Raw genomic sequence first — 13,676 nt, 5'->3', positions numbered from 1 at the left:
AAAAGACTGAAAGATATATCATATGAAGAAAAGATGAAAAAAAAAAAAAACATCTGGGTATGTTTCACCTGGAAAGGTTCAGACCTGAGGTAAAAGAAAAGGCATTAAAAAAACACTTTGAATATGTTTTTGAGCTAACAAGTGAAAGGATTTAGATCTGCTTGGCATAGCTCAAGAGAGAACTATAACAAGAAATTTTAGTGGTTCTGTGTTAACTTCACAGTAAGATCTTACAAGAAGAGCTATTTTTAAAATGCACTGTACTGCTTCGTGAGTAGTAAGCTTCCCATCTCTGGAAGTGATCAAGTAGAAATTAGCTGACTACCTATTAGGGATTCTGTACAGGAGATTCCTGTACCTTTTCCAACTGAGATAATGTCTCTAGATCTTCTGCATTAATGGCTTCATGACAACAATGACAATTTAAATACTTACCAGATTCTTTTCAATATCTTGATCTGTGTTTACCTCTGAATCTGCCGTCTTAAAGTCAGTCTATAAAGAAAGAAACAAGTATATTCAGAACTCTTCAGAGAAATCTTAAAAGGTAGAATCACTCTAGTACTTTCACCAAGAAATCTGCCACAAGTAACTAAGAGGTTAACTTTTTACTCTTTCCCCATTAGTTTCATAGCAAGAAAACTGTAGTTCTGGCAATCGGACACTGACATCCATGCTGCATTAAGCATTTATCCCACAAAATAACCTGTACAAGACCCAACTACTGATGGAGAGACAGCCTCAAAACCGAGATAAAGGAGTTCCCACTGTGGCTCAGTGGGTTATGAACCCAACTAGTATCCATGAGGATGCGGGTCTGATCCCTGGCTTCACTCAGTGGGTTACGGATCCAGCATTGCTAAAAGCTGCAGCATAGGTCAAGGATGCAGCCTGGATCTAGTGTTGCTATGGCTGTGGCACAGGCCAGTGGCTGTGGCTCGGATTCAACCCTTAGTCTGGGAACTTCCATATGTCACAGGCGTGACCCTGAAAAAAAAAAAAAAAAAGCCTGAGATAAGAACCTTAGCCCCTACAAGACGCCCATCTTTCCTTCCACGACAAAGCACACCAATCACTAGAAGACAGGATACACTGTACTTCGTAAGATACAGATCAGAGAATTAACAAGGATTCCTACGTAATGACAAAGATGGGAAAAATGAATGCTAATGACCTACACTCATCAATTACTCAGTGAAAGAGACTGTAGGGATGCAGGTCGTGAAGTTCCCAGTTGCCATGATTAGACACTGGCTGTTATGTACTGCACACCAGAATGAAGTCATCACAGAGCCGTATGACAGTTGTCGGTAAAAAAACAAGTTAGAGTCACTTTCCACCAACTGTGAAAAAATATCTCGTGCCCTCAAAAAAAATAATAAATTAAAAGCCCAAATTCCATTTTAATAGTAGAAACTTGATACTTGACCTGGACAGCAATGTTCTGAGAAAGCTTCAGGGAAGAGCTATCCTGATCATCATCCTGTTCCACTCTGACTCCTTCAACCCCATTTGCTGGAGGCACTACGGGTCGGAAATCCAAGCCTGTGTCCCTGCTCCCTTCCTTTAGGACGGAGGCTTGTGGGGCCTTCTCTTCAGGACAATTCCCGGAGGCAGGCTGCTTTGTATGGCACCCTGCCTTAAGAGACCGAGTGCCAGGGTGAGGGCTCTCTCGGAGGCACGTGTCCCCCTCCTCTCCTGCTGTGTTGGCCATGTCCCTCGAATCAGACTGAGACCCACCGCCAGAGAGACAGAGGGCTGTGGCCATCAAGTTTTCTCCTAAAACTGCTCGGTGCGCTGCAGAAGTATCACCTGCCGATGAACCAGGATTCTGCTCTGAGTGCTCCAATTGGGCATTTCTGTTATTCTCCTTGGTTATCGTTTGGCTACTTACACTTGACAGAGACGAGTTCTGGTGCTTCTGTGCAGGGTCTTTGGGGCTATCAAAAACATAAGATAAAAAGTTTCTCTCTTCATCCAATCTTAAAAGAGGCTTATATATATAATACTTTTAACTTAACCACTAGAAGGACAACATTAGATTATATAAACCTCTCCAAATGACCAGAATGAAAAGGAAATTAGTTTCCATCCAGTGATTTTTTTTTTACCCTACATGCAGGGGGTATCATTGAAGAGCTTGGGTTCTGGAGAGTGTCCACAGTAAGCGATCACACATCAATGACTCTGAAGAGCCAAAAGAATCTTTTTTGGGGGGAGGGGGTCAATTTTAATAACTCTTAGGGATGCAGATGAAATAGCCTAATGTTAGAATATCTAACTTAGGCACATGTACTAATTTAGGTACACATATTTTGATAAACAAAACACTAATTTGAAAACACTGTTTTTATCCTACTCTCATTCAAATTCACTATACAGATCTTTGACCAGAACCAACCACTTTTGGGTTCTTCAATAGTTATCCAGAACATAGCGTCTTCACTTCAAGTTGCCTGCAATACAGATAATTTCAAATCCAAAATTGAAGCTGCCAGTAGAAATTTGATGCCAGACAACAGGTATGTACAACACTGGAATAGTTGTTTTATTGTTTGCCAGAACCATTTAACATACTGCTTTTAAAAGAGATCTTCAAAACCTATTTACAATGACACCCAATACTCGCGATTGTAAACCTTTCACCCAGGAATAACAACTAAATCTGTATTAAATCTCTTTGCCCTTTTTCAAAAAACTGATTCTGTCAACAGATGCCTTTAAGCGCCCCCCAGCTAGCACTGTCAGAGGCTTCAGGTCATTAGGCCTTTCTTCCCTCAATAGTACCTGCTATTCAAAATAAAACCAAGAGAGCATCTTGTGACATGAAAAGTCTTTAGAAACACTCTATGCTGATTCCTTGCTAGGAGTTAAGTATGGTATGGGGATATGTAATCATAAATTTGGACAGACACAGTACCTGGGTGTGAATCCTAACTCTGCTATTGACTAGTTGTTTGACTCTGGGCAAGCTACTTAACTTCATTTGTGAAACAGAAATAATATCACCTACCTAATTAGGACTATTGTGAGGATTACATGAGATAAAGCATGTGATGTATTTAGTATTTAGTTCTGGCATACAGTAAACAATAAACTTAAGCCGCTATTATTGTTTCTAGTATGTGGCTGATTTTATTTATAAAATGAAGATCCAAGTTTATGGTAAGGTTTACTTAACATTTCCCCCATTACTCACTCACTAACAACCTCTCTGCCACCCCTGGAGTCATACAAGCCTGGGTTCAAACCCTGACTCCAACCTAGCTTAGTAACCTTGGGCAAGTTACTAACCTCTCTGAGGCTCGGTTTTCTCACCTGTAAATGGGAGTAATAGTATTAGCACCTGCCTCCTGGGACTGTTAGGAGAATTCAATGTGTTAACATACACAAAGCTGTTAGTACAGTGTTATCTGCTGCATTAGGTCCTAGATACTGGACAAAAGAGTGGAGGTGGGATGTACAGTCAACCTAGCACAACGTTGTACAAAATAATGTTTTAATCACTGTAAAATGCAAGGTTGGGTAATTAGTTCCTGCCCTCAAGAGTTTAGATAGAAGGCAAAATGCATACATGAGGCAGTAAACCATATTAACAAAGCTATCTATTTATCTAAGGCAGATAGATATAGACGTATGTACCCACGTATCTATATGCATATACACACAAGAAATACAGAATGACATATATATAGATATAAGATATAAATGTAGAGTTAAATAAACAGTCCATGTACGCGGGTTTCACATGAGTTTGAACCCCTGCATTCTAATCTATTCAACAAACACTTAGCATGCCTGCTGAGTGTCAGATACTGTGTCGGGTACCAAAAACACAAATATAGATCAGACAGTCCCTACCTTTAAGAAGGTTAATCTAGTGCAATGCCAATGGAGCCAAAAAGGGGAAAGACCAACCACATTTCCATAAGAAGCCCATCTCCAAAGCCCTTTACCCAAATGAAATCTTCCCAGGCAAGAATCCACACATTACCTTAGACCATCTGGGAGAGCTTCGTCTGGTTTGGAAGCACATACACTAGAAGAGGAATCCGGAGGATTGGGAGCAGTGGCTACCACACCAGCTACTTCAGATGCCGCCATCATGCTCTAGACGTTCAGAAACAAATTATATGCTACAACTTCCAAAACTTCAAAACAAATGCATCGTTCCCCCTCAGGATGTCCATACAACAGAGTCATTTCAGAAAAGAAACACAAAGAAAAAGTTGGGCTCCAGGAGAAAATACTTGAGTATTTATTCTTTAGCAGGGCATTAGAAGAGCCATTATACTCGATAGGTGCCAGGGGACATCAATCCTCAAACTTATATGTCTTTTTCACTTCAGGAGAATGCCCTCTCACAGACAGCAGACTATATAGACTGTTAAGACTCTTCCAAACGGTGCACATACTTACCTTGTCTCGTATCATTTACAATGGATGTAATTTTTGGCCTAATATCAATAATATCTTATGTTTTAGAATCATTTTACGGCTGTTACATTAAAAGCATCCTCCATTAATTGGAGTAAAGTTTTCTGGAGGTGTTCATGTGGGAGAGAAAAAGCAGTATTTTACCGGGCAATCTAAGTATCTCTCACTTAGACTCTGTGTTGCCGGCAGATGGGAGAAGTTTGACAACCACTGACTGAGAAAAGTACAGACTCTTCAGAGTTACTACCGAGGTGCAAAAGAGTATGAGAATCTTGGTTACTCCAGTACGAAAATGAAAAAAAGAGTAATCCAAGCAAGGGAACTGAGACAGATGCCTTTCTTAGATCAAAAGGTCATCCTTTATGTTGCAGACAAATCACCGCCCTCTACCGTGAAGAAAAAGGATAAAGGGGTCGGGAGAGGAAGAGGAAGATGCAACACGGGGTTAAATTCTTGTTTTTGTTTTAATAGCTTCATTTGTACATTCCTAACCCTCGAAAAGCGAGCGCACAGGGTAGACATGGAGGCTGGGCTGTGTTAACACTTCAGTCCCAGGCCAGAGACCCCCTGTGCCTCAGTTTCCCCAACATATAAGTCTCCCAGAAGAAAACGGGCCCTAGATCGCCCCTACCGCTAGCTCAGGTGCAAATGCCCTGGCCCATCAGAGCCCGGGCCGGGGTCCTTGGCTCCCGGTAATCAAAACCAGAGGGCACGGGTCCTCCAAGCAACTCCGCGGCTGAGAGCCCAGAGGAGAGGGGACCAGGGCCATCTGGCAGAGGCTGCGGCGAGGGGCGTAAAGCCGAAGTGCCAAGGAAAACCCGGTACCACAAGCCGGCGGCGACCACCAGCTAGACGGCGACGCCAGTTGCGACTGGTCCTCAGGAGATCCGGGGACTGACGCGAAGGGGACAATGGGGGGAAGCCGCGCCGGGTGGTCCCGGAGGCAGTCCACAGGGGGCTGGCCCAGTGGGCCGCTTCATCCTGCCAGAGCCCCTCCAAACCTTGCCCCCCGCCCCCCTGCGCCGCCTGGCTGCCAGCCCCCGTCCCACTTCTAGGCCAGGACCCCAGCCCCCGTCCCCGCAGCTCCCTCCACGCCCCCTGGCCCGATCCCCCGCCCCTTGCGCCACAGCCCCCGGCCCTCGCGCCCGCCCCGCACACACCTCCCGCGCCGCGCCTCCGGGAGGGAAGGGGGGGAGGGACGGGACGCACCTGAGCGGGCGGAGCGGGGGGAGGGGGCGGCCGAGCTTGGGGGGAGGGGTCGAGCGCCGGCCCGCGCGCGACACCTCCCACTTCCGGCGGCACGAGCGGCGGGGGCGAGGCTCGGCCGGGAGAGGAGAGGCCGCGGTGGCACCGCGCCGCCCCCGACGGCGCCCTCTGGCGGCTGGAGCCGGCACCGTGAGGGGACGCGGACACTGCGGAAGCTCTTAAGATACTAGTGGACTCTCCCGGGGCGCAGGGACGAAAGGAGATGTGACCTCCGGAAGAAAGGAGACGTAGTGAAGGGAGGGCCGCCTTTAGGAGGATTACAGAGAGAGGGGATCATGGCGATCAGAGAGAGAGGTGTTTTTGGAGGTTGCAGCAGAGATGCCTTTTCTCTGGCCAAGAAGGAGAGGACCGTCTGTCTGGAGAGGGTCTCTCTTGGAGATGCCCGAAGTTGGGGCGGTGGGACCTGAGAGGAGCGCCCACCACACCCGCACGCTGCTCTTTCAGTAGAGGATGCCCGAAGGAACCGGCCCCCTAGCGCCGGCTGCTCCCGACGGGTCGGCCCGGCCGGAGGACCCGCTGCTGATTGGCTGAGCTGCCGGGCGGAAGTGATGCTACTGTCACTGGCTCCTCAGGTTCCCGGGAAGCCGCGAGTTTCCGCAGGGAGGCGGCGGCAGCAGCTGCGGCCGGGCCGGTGAGTTGGGAACTCGGTGGGGGCGGGGCATTGGAAGTCCGAGTGGCCTGGAACTGGGGGCGGCCGTGTCTGAGGGTGAAAGAGCTGCACAGAGGGCGCCTTCAGTCCCGGCGTGGGGGAGCCCAGGAAGACTGGGCCACGGGGTCTTGGATTCCAGGATAGTATGGGTTCTCTGAGGAGAGGGCCACATTGCACGGGGCAATCAAGGCTAGGGAGGAGGAAGCCAATGAAACTGAACCCGGTACCGGCAGCTTGGTTTCTAGGAACAGGTTGCGAGGAGGACAGGGTCTTGGGAGCCAAGTCTTGAACTTGGGGCTGCCTGTATCTTCCTCTTCTCTTACCACCTAGGAGCTGCAAAGACACGCCTAGCAGTTGGGTGAAGTTGAGATCTGCTTTCAGATTAAGGTTCCATTCCCAGAAGCCTAGGATGGGAGGGTCAGGAGTAAAGCACTGCTCCGCCAGAGGGAGTGGAGGCCATGGTGGTCAGGTTTCTCCTCTCTTTGGGAAATCTGTGAGCTCCACTGAGACTGTAAGAGCCTGCCTAGTTGGATCACTATCAAGGCTAACCAGATTTTGTTTTGCTTAGTAAGGTATGCAGACTGGGAAAGAGAGCTGACTATCTTGGACAGTCAAGGCTGCTGGAGGGTGGAGAACCTAAAAGGAAAAGAGAGGAGATATGCAGCTTTTGGGAGGGAAATGTTAGGTGGCAGAAGTTCCCGTCTCCCTTTCCAAAGAGACTTCGGTAAAATGCCCGTGTTTCTGTAATGTTTTGAGACTGATCCAATCGGATATGTGTGTAAGCACTAAGCCCTGCCTCTCCACCATAGAGATCAGATGCTTCTAAAGGAGCCCAGTCACCCATAGGTACATACATGTTCTACCACCATTCACCTGTCCTTGTCCCCACAGTTGCCCACCAGTTCTAATTCGGCCCATCTATCAACCACAGGTGGCAGTCCCCCATTCCAGGGTTGAGCCCTCACTTCTAAGCCACCTTGCTGAGCTAGTGGCTGAGGGTAGCCCTTTAGTGCTGCTTGCCAGTCACCCCTGCTCCCCAGGGTCCCCTCTTGCCTCTCTTCAGTTCTGTGTGCATTCTTGGGTTTTCTCTAATTCCCCTGCCACCTGCCTACCCCGTCTTCCCCCCCGCGTCCTTCCTGACTGCAGAAATCAGGAAGTTAGCTACCACCTGGACTTCTGGGAAGCAGCACCATCTACTTTTTCGGGAAGGGTTTTCGTTAAGAGTTCAAGCGCTCTTCTAGGCATATAGGAAGAAAAAAGAGGGTGGCGTGATTGTTAGGATGAGAAGTAGTGGTTTTGAGTTTTGTACAGATCTGGCCTTACTATACCAGTTTGGTTCCCGTCTGTGACCCATTTGAGATTCCTGGAAATGATTCTTGATCATCGGCAGTCTATTTGGTCACGGGTTCACGGCTAGCCTCTGCTTGCTCTACTGGGTTCAGGAGGACCCCATTTCTTCTCTTCTTGGGGCCTACAGGTCTGCAGTCTGTGCTCAGAGTCAGCCCTACTCAAAGCCAAAGGGATGCCTGTTCTTCGTTTGCACAAAATGAGCGTGAGGTGGTTCGCCAGACCCAGAGCTCGCCCTCACTCGGAGTCCAGGTGGGAGTGGGGCCCCAGCAGGGAGTGAGCCCGCAGGACAACGGGTCTGAGAAGTCAGTGGGGGAACACTGAGGTCCTCTCTAAATAAGGGAGGAGGGTCTCTTCTAAAGAACACTCAAGACTCCGCCAGGAATTTGTGTGAGTGAGAGGACTTTTGAGCCCTGCTCCTGGCAGCAGTGGGAATGCAGCCTGTTAGCAGCTGGCCATCCTGCTCGATTACCTAGTGATAATCACGCCATCAAGGGAGCCACCAGGGTTAGTGCTGGCCCGCAGTCCACCCTCGGGCTTGTCCCTGTTGCTCTGGGATAAATGTGAATGAAATGAGAAGATCAAATATTGAATGATTTAAAAGGCTTGGATTCAGGGTTTCCAGGTGTGATGCATTGTTACCTGGTCTCCTGCTCAGATTCCGGCCGCCATCTTATCTCTGGTGTCCTCTCTCTTTGTCTGCAGCCTACTGCTCTGATGCCGAAGGGGAGGCAGAAAGTGCCACACTCAGATGCCCCTCTGGGCCTGCCTGCTCGCCTCTGGCTGGAGTTAGCCGGGCTCTTCCTTCTGCTTCCCTGGGTTATGGGCCTGGTGGGGGCAGGTGGGCCTGTGGCCCAGGGTCCAGGGGGGCTAAGTTGGGCTGTGCATCTGGACCACCCAGAAGGCGAGGGGGAAGCTGATTTGCTGGAGCAGCAGGCAGATGCCTTGGCCCAGGCAGCAGGGCTGGTGAACGCAGGACGCATCGGGGAGCTGCAGGGACACTACCTCTTGGTCCAGCCAGCTGGACACCCGCAGCCCCAGCAGGCCGAGGCCGTCCGGCAGCAGGTGGAGGCCGTGCTGGCCAGGCACGAAGCTGTGCGCTGGCACTCAGAGCAGAGATTGCTTAAGCGGGCCAAGCGCAGCATCCACTTCAATGACCCCAAGTACCCACAGCAGTGGCACCTGGTGAGTCCAGCCTCACGGCTTACAGCTTCAGACGGCTAGGTTGGGGGTGCCCTGTGCTCTTGTGGGCTTTTGTCTGCATTGCTCTCCCGTTGCCCCCATCCTTTGCCTGAGGAGCCATTTCTGGATGGTGGGCTGTGTCCTCAGGCTCCACGTCCAACACAGATTGCAGTGTCAGGGTGCAGGTGCCGGGGCAGGTTGCTGCCTGCCGCTTACTAACACATGCTATTGGGTGAGCAGCTCTGTGCCTCAGTTTTCCCCTCTGTCAAATGGAGATGCTCATGGTTAAGTGAATTAAGGTACCTGTGCCTTGACACACAGAATACACTTTATAAGAGTTAACTGCTCATGTTATATTTTATACTGTTTGTATAACATATTATTATTATCATACCGCATAATAATAATATCCACAACCTCTCTCTGGCTCCTCGACGGTGCCCAGGAATGAAAAGGCACTGTGGCTGTAACTTATCTCTCCACGGATTATGCCTTGTGTCCCTGGATTCCCAGGGTGCAGAATGGTACCTGACCCTGTCTCTCCTCCAGAATAACCGGCGGAGCCCGGGCAGGGACATCAACGTGACAGGGGTGTGGGAGCGCAATGTGACCGGGCGAGGGGTGACGGTGGTGGTCGTGGACGACGGCGTGGAGCACACCATCCAGGACATCGCTCCCAACTATGTGAGTGGCTCGGGCACCGCCCGCCCCACCCCCACCCTGACCGGGTTCTTGCTATTGCCTCCAGCCTGGCCCCTTTCTTAGAGGTCCCTGGGCCAAGCAGAAGGCCTGGGAGGTGGGATGGTCCTCTTCCTCTGCTCCTTTACCCCTGCCGGCCTTCCAGGAAGAGCGGTTCCAGCTCAGCAAGGGGGAGGATCCCAGGTGACATTTCCTGGTTCCTGCCGCCACTCTCCCTGCCCTGGGGAGTAAGGAGTGGCCCTTCGGCCACTTCCTTCTCCACACTCATTCTGAGCACCTTCCGCCCTCTAAAGCCTGGCCTTTAGGAAGCCCTAATCTCTTTTATCCCAGGTTCTGCATGCCATGGAAGCAGCTCTAGGGCACATTTCTATAATGGCCAAGAGAGTTTGCTGAGAGATGTGACACTGTTCAATTTTGCCTCAAGGTGCCCTGTCTCATAGCCCCTGTGGTTTGCAGAGATGGGCCTGCTGTGCTGGCTCCAGGTCCCAAACTCCCAGCTCCCCTCTCCCTGAGCTCCAAGACCTGCCCCCTTGTAACCAGCAAGTGACCATTTGTTGCCACACCCCCACCATGTTACAGAGCCCTGAGGGCAGCTATGACCTCAACTCTAATGACCCTGACCCCATGCCCCACCCGGATGTGGAGAATGGCAACCACCATGGCACACGGTGCGCAGGAGAGATCGCTGCCGTGCCCAACAACAGCTTCTGTGCGGTGGGAGTGGCCTACGGGAGCCGCATAGCAGGTATTGTCCAGTCCAGCCTCGGTCAGCTCCTCCTGTGTAGGCCTCTTCATGCTGCATCCCCTGTCCCCCATAGACTCCAAACTGCCTCTATTCCACCCTCAGCACACAGCAGAAAGCAAAGGGTGAGCTTGTAATAGGTGTCTGTTCACTGATTGTTTTTTTTTCAGTGCGTTGGTATTTCCATGGTTTTTAGCAGCAAAGCCCATCTTATATAACTGATACCAGTGGAAATGCCCTGGATGAGAGAGGGAGGCCCAAGCCCTCACCTGATCAGTCCTCTCTTCCCTTTTTCTTATCATGCCTGGTTATGCCCCATCAATACTAAGTTTGTTGCAATGACGACTCTTTTACTTATCTGTATCGTATTTGTATGTTCATGCCTTACCAAAGCCTCCTCATCTGCCCTTCTTCCCTGATCCGCATAGAGGCTCCTGTCCTTCCTCTCAGCTCTTCAGCTCCCAGCCCTTCTTTTTTTTTTTTTAATTTATTTTGTATGTAATGATTTTTATTTTTTTCCGTTATAGCTGGTTTACAGTGTTCTGTCAATTTTCTCCTGTACAGCAAGGTGACCCAGTCATACATATACATACGCATTCCTTTTTCTCTCATTATCATGTTCCATCATAAGTGACTAGATATAATTCTCAGTGCTATATAGCAGGATCTCATTGCTTATCCATTCCAAAGGCAATTGCATCTATTAACCCCAAATTCCCAGTCCATCCCACTGCCTCCCCCTTGGCAACCACAAGTCTGTTCTCCATGTCCATGAGTTTCTTTCCTGTGGAAAGGTTCATTTGTGCCGTATATTAGATTCCAGATATAAGTGATATCATATGGTATTTGTCTGTCTCGTTCTGACTAACTTCACTTAGTGTGAGAGTCTTTACTTCCACCCATGTTGCTGCAAATGGCATTATTTTGTTTTTGTTTATTTGTTTGTTTGTTTTTTGCTATTTCTTGGGCTGCTCCTGCGGCTATGGAGGTTCCCAGGCTAGGGGTCGAATCGGTGCTGTAGCCGCCGGCCTGTGCCAGAGCCACAGCAACACGGGATCTGAGCCGTGTCTGCAACCTACACCACAGCTCACAGCAACGCGGGGTCCTTAACCCACTGAGCAAGGCCAGGGATCGAACCTGCAACCTCATGGTTCCTAGTCGGATTCGTTAACCACTGAGCCACGATGGGAACTCCTATTTTGTTCTTTTATATGGCTGAGTAGTATTCCATTGCGTATATATACCATATCGTCTTAATCCAATCATCTGTCAATGGACATTTAGGTTGTTTCCATGTCCTGGCTATTGTGAATAGTGCTGCAGTGAACATATGGGTGCATGTGTCTTTTTCAAGGAAAGTTTCAGTGATGTCGAGCATTTTTTCATGTGCTTGTTGGCCATCTGTATATCTTCTTTGGAGAAATGTCTAATGGGTTGTTGGCTTTTTCCTTTTGAATTGTGTAAGTTGTTTGTATATTTTAGAGATTAAACCCTTATCAGTTGCATCATTTGAAATTATTTTCTCCCATTCTGTAAGTTGTCTTTTTTTTTTTTCTTTGTGTGCAAAAGCTTTTCAGTTTGATGAGGTCCCATTGGTTTATTTTTGCTTTTATTTCTGTTGCTTTGGGAGGCTGACCTGAGAAAACATTTGTAAGGTTGATGTCAGAGAATGTTTTTATTATGTTCTCTTCTAGGAGTTTGATGGTGTCTTGTCTTACATTTAAGTTTTTAAGCCATTTTGAGTTTATTTTCGTGCAATGGTGTGAGGATTTGTTCCAGTTTCATTGATTTACATGCAGCTGTCCAGTTTTTTCCCAGCACCACTTGCTGAAGAGACTCTCTTTTTCCCATTTTATATTCTTGCCTCCTTTGTTGAAGATTAATTGACTGTAGGTGTCTAGGTTTATTTCTGGGTTCTCTATTCTGTTCCATTGGTCTGTATGTCTGTTTTGGTACCAGGACCACACTGTCTTGATGATTGTGGCTTTGTAATATTGCCTGAAGTCTGGGAGAGTGATGCCTCCTGCTTGGTTTTTGTTCCTCAGGATTGCTTTGGCAGTTCTGGGTCTTTTGTGGTTCCTTAGGGTTTTTTATATATAGTATAGTATAGTAAATTTTTGGCTTGTTTGTTCTAGTTCTGTGAAAAATGTCATGGGTAATTTGATAAGGAGTGCCTTGAATCTGTAGATTGCTTTGGGTAGTATGGCCATTTTTACAGTACTAATTTTTCCACCTCAGGAGCATGGACTATCTTTCCATTTCTTTGAATCCTGTTTAATTTCCTTGATTAGAGTGTTATAGTTCTCAGCATATAAGTCTTTCACCTCCTTGGTCAGGTGTATTCTCAGGTATTTGATTTTTTGGAGTGCAATTTTTAAAGTCATTTTTGTATTCCTTTTCTAATACTTCATTGTTAGTATACAGAAATGCGACCGATTTCTGAATGTTAATCTTATATCCTGCTACTTTGCTGAATTTGTTGATCAGTTCGAGTAGTTTTCGGATCGAGTCCTTAGGGTTTTTTATATATAGTATCATGTCAGCTATATACAGTGACAGTTTTACCTCTTCTCTTCCAATTTGGGTACCTTTTATTTCTTTTGTTTGTCTGATTACTGTGGCTAGGACTTCCAATACTGTGTTGAATAAGAGTGGTGAGAGTGGGCATCCTTGTCTTGTTCCAGATTTTAGTGAGAAGGCTTTCAGCTCTTCCTTTGAGTTTTATATTGGCTGTTCACAGCCCTTCTGATGGTCACTCTCCATCCTTTCAAGAGAGCTGAGCCACCCTGGCCCCCAGTGGGGGTGGTTCTGTGGCTCCTGTGCCTCTCAGTCTTTGTCTATCGAGGCAGAAGGTAAGAGGAATGAATGAGGAAGCCCTCTCTATGATTCCTCATCAGTGCTTGGAACCTGTGTTAATGAGATTGGAATAAATTGGCTGTAGTCCTCTTATGGTCCAGCAGAGGTCAGCAGCCCTCTCTGTAAATGGGGATTCAGAGGGAGACAAAAACCGTCAGGGCCCAAGTCCCTTCTGAAAGCTCCATTTGTCCCTATGTGATCCCCAGGATGTGACCCACCCTATTTTAGAGGGTGAGATTAGACATCCATGGGAGGGTTAATGCTAATGACTGCCATCTATTGAATACCCTCTATGCGTCCATCACCGATCAGTGGTTTACATGATTAAGGATGCGCAAAAGAAGGACACCTTGGATTTCCTACATTCTAGCTTATGCCTCTTCCCACCAGACCCCACGATCCTTAAAGTCTGAAATTCAGCATTATGTTAAAAATGCTAAAAAATTTCTGGACAGGCACATGCACATGGTATAAAAATTCCAAAGATCCAAAACACTT

The 13,676-nt window shown here is 48.0% G+C and overlaps 2 protein-coding genes across 7 annotated transcripts in view; one reads left to right on the top strand and one right to left on the bottom strand.

Annotated features, from left to right (window-relative positions):
- RNF214 (ring finger protein 214) overlaps positions 1-5,735 on the bottom strand; it is a 42,501-nt gene extending 36,766 nt beyond the window's left edge. For 2 of the 5 annotated variants that reach the window (XM_047751894.1, XM_047751897.1), the window contains exons 1-4: positions 5,647-5,735; positions 3,995-4,110; positions 1,430-1,940; positions 436-495 (exon numbers count right to left, since the gene is read on the bottom strand). In XM_047751894.1, coding sequence (XP_047607850.1) covers positions 436-495; positions 1,430-1,940; positions 3,995-4,107 — 684 coding nt within the window. In that variant the 5' untranslated portion in view covers positions 4,108-4,110; positions 5,647-5,735. The other 3 variants (XM_047751898.1, XM_047751895.1, XM_047751899.1) reach the window with 3 other exon arrangements.
- A 162-nt stretch (positions 5,736-5,897) lies between these two features.
- Positions 5,898-13,676, top strand: part of PCSK7 (proprotein convertase subtilisin/kexin type 7) — a 28,755-nt gene continuing 20,976 nt past the window's right edge. Inside the window, exons 1-5 of one of the 2 annotated variants that reach the window (XM_047751892.1) lie at positions 5,898-6,334; positions 7,830-7,951; positions 8,405-8,884; positions 9,431-9,565; positions 10,160-10,325. In XM_047751892.1, the coding sequence (XP_047607848.1) occupies positions 8,417-8,884; positions 9,431-9,565; positions 10,160-10,325 (769 nt within the window). In that variant the 5' untranslated portion in view covers positions 5,898-6,334; positions 7,830-7,951; positions 8,405-8,416. The remainder of the gene's footprint in view (positions 6,335-7,829; positions 7,952-8,404; positions 8,885-9,430; positions 9,566-10,159; positions 10,326-13,676) is intronic. The other variant, XM_047751893.1, reaches the window with a different exon arrangement.

Source organism: Phacochoerus africanus, chromosome 11 (assembly GCF_016906955.1).
Source record: "Phacochoerus africanus isolate WHEZ1 chromosome 11, ROS_Pafr_v1, whole genome shotgun sequence".
In the NCBI taxonomy this organism is placed as follows: Eukaryota; Metazoa; Chordata; class Mammalia; order Artiodactyla; family Suidae; genus Phacochoerus; species Phacochoerus africanus.
Note: the sequence above shows the minus strand (reverse complement) of the source record. Positions and strands in the feature narration are given on the sequence as shown.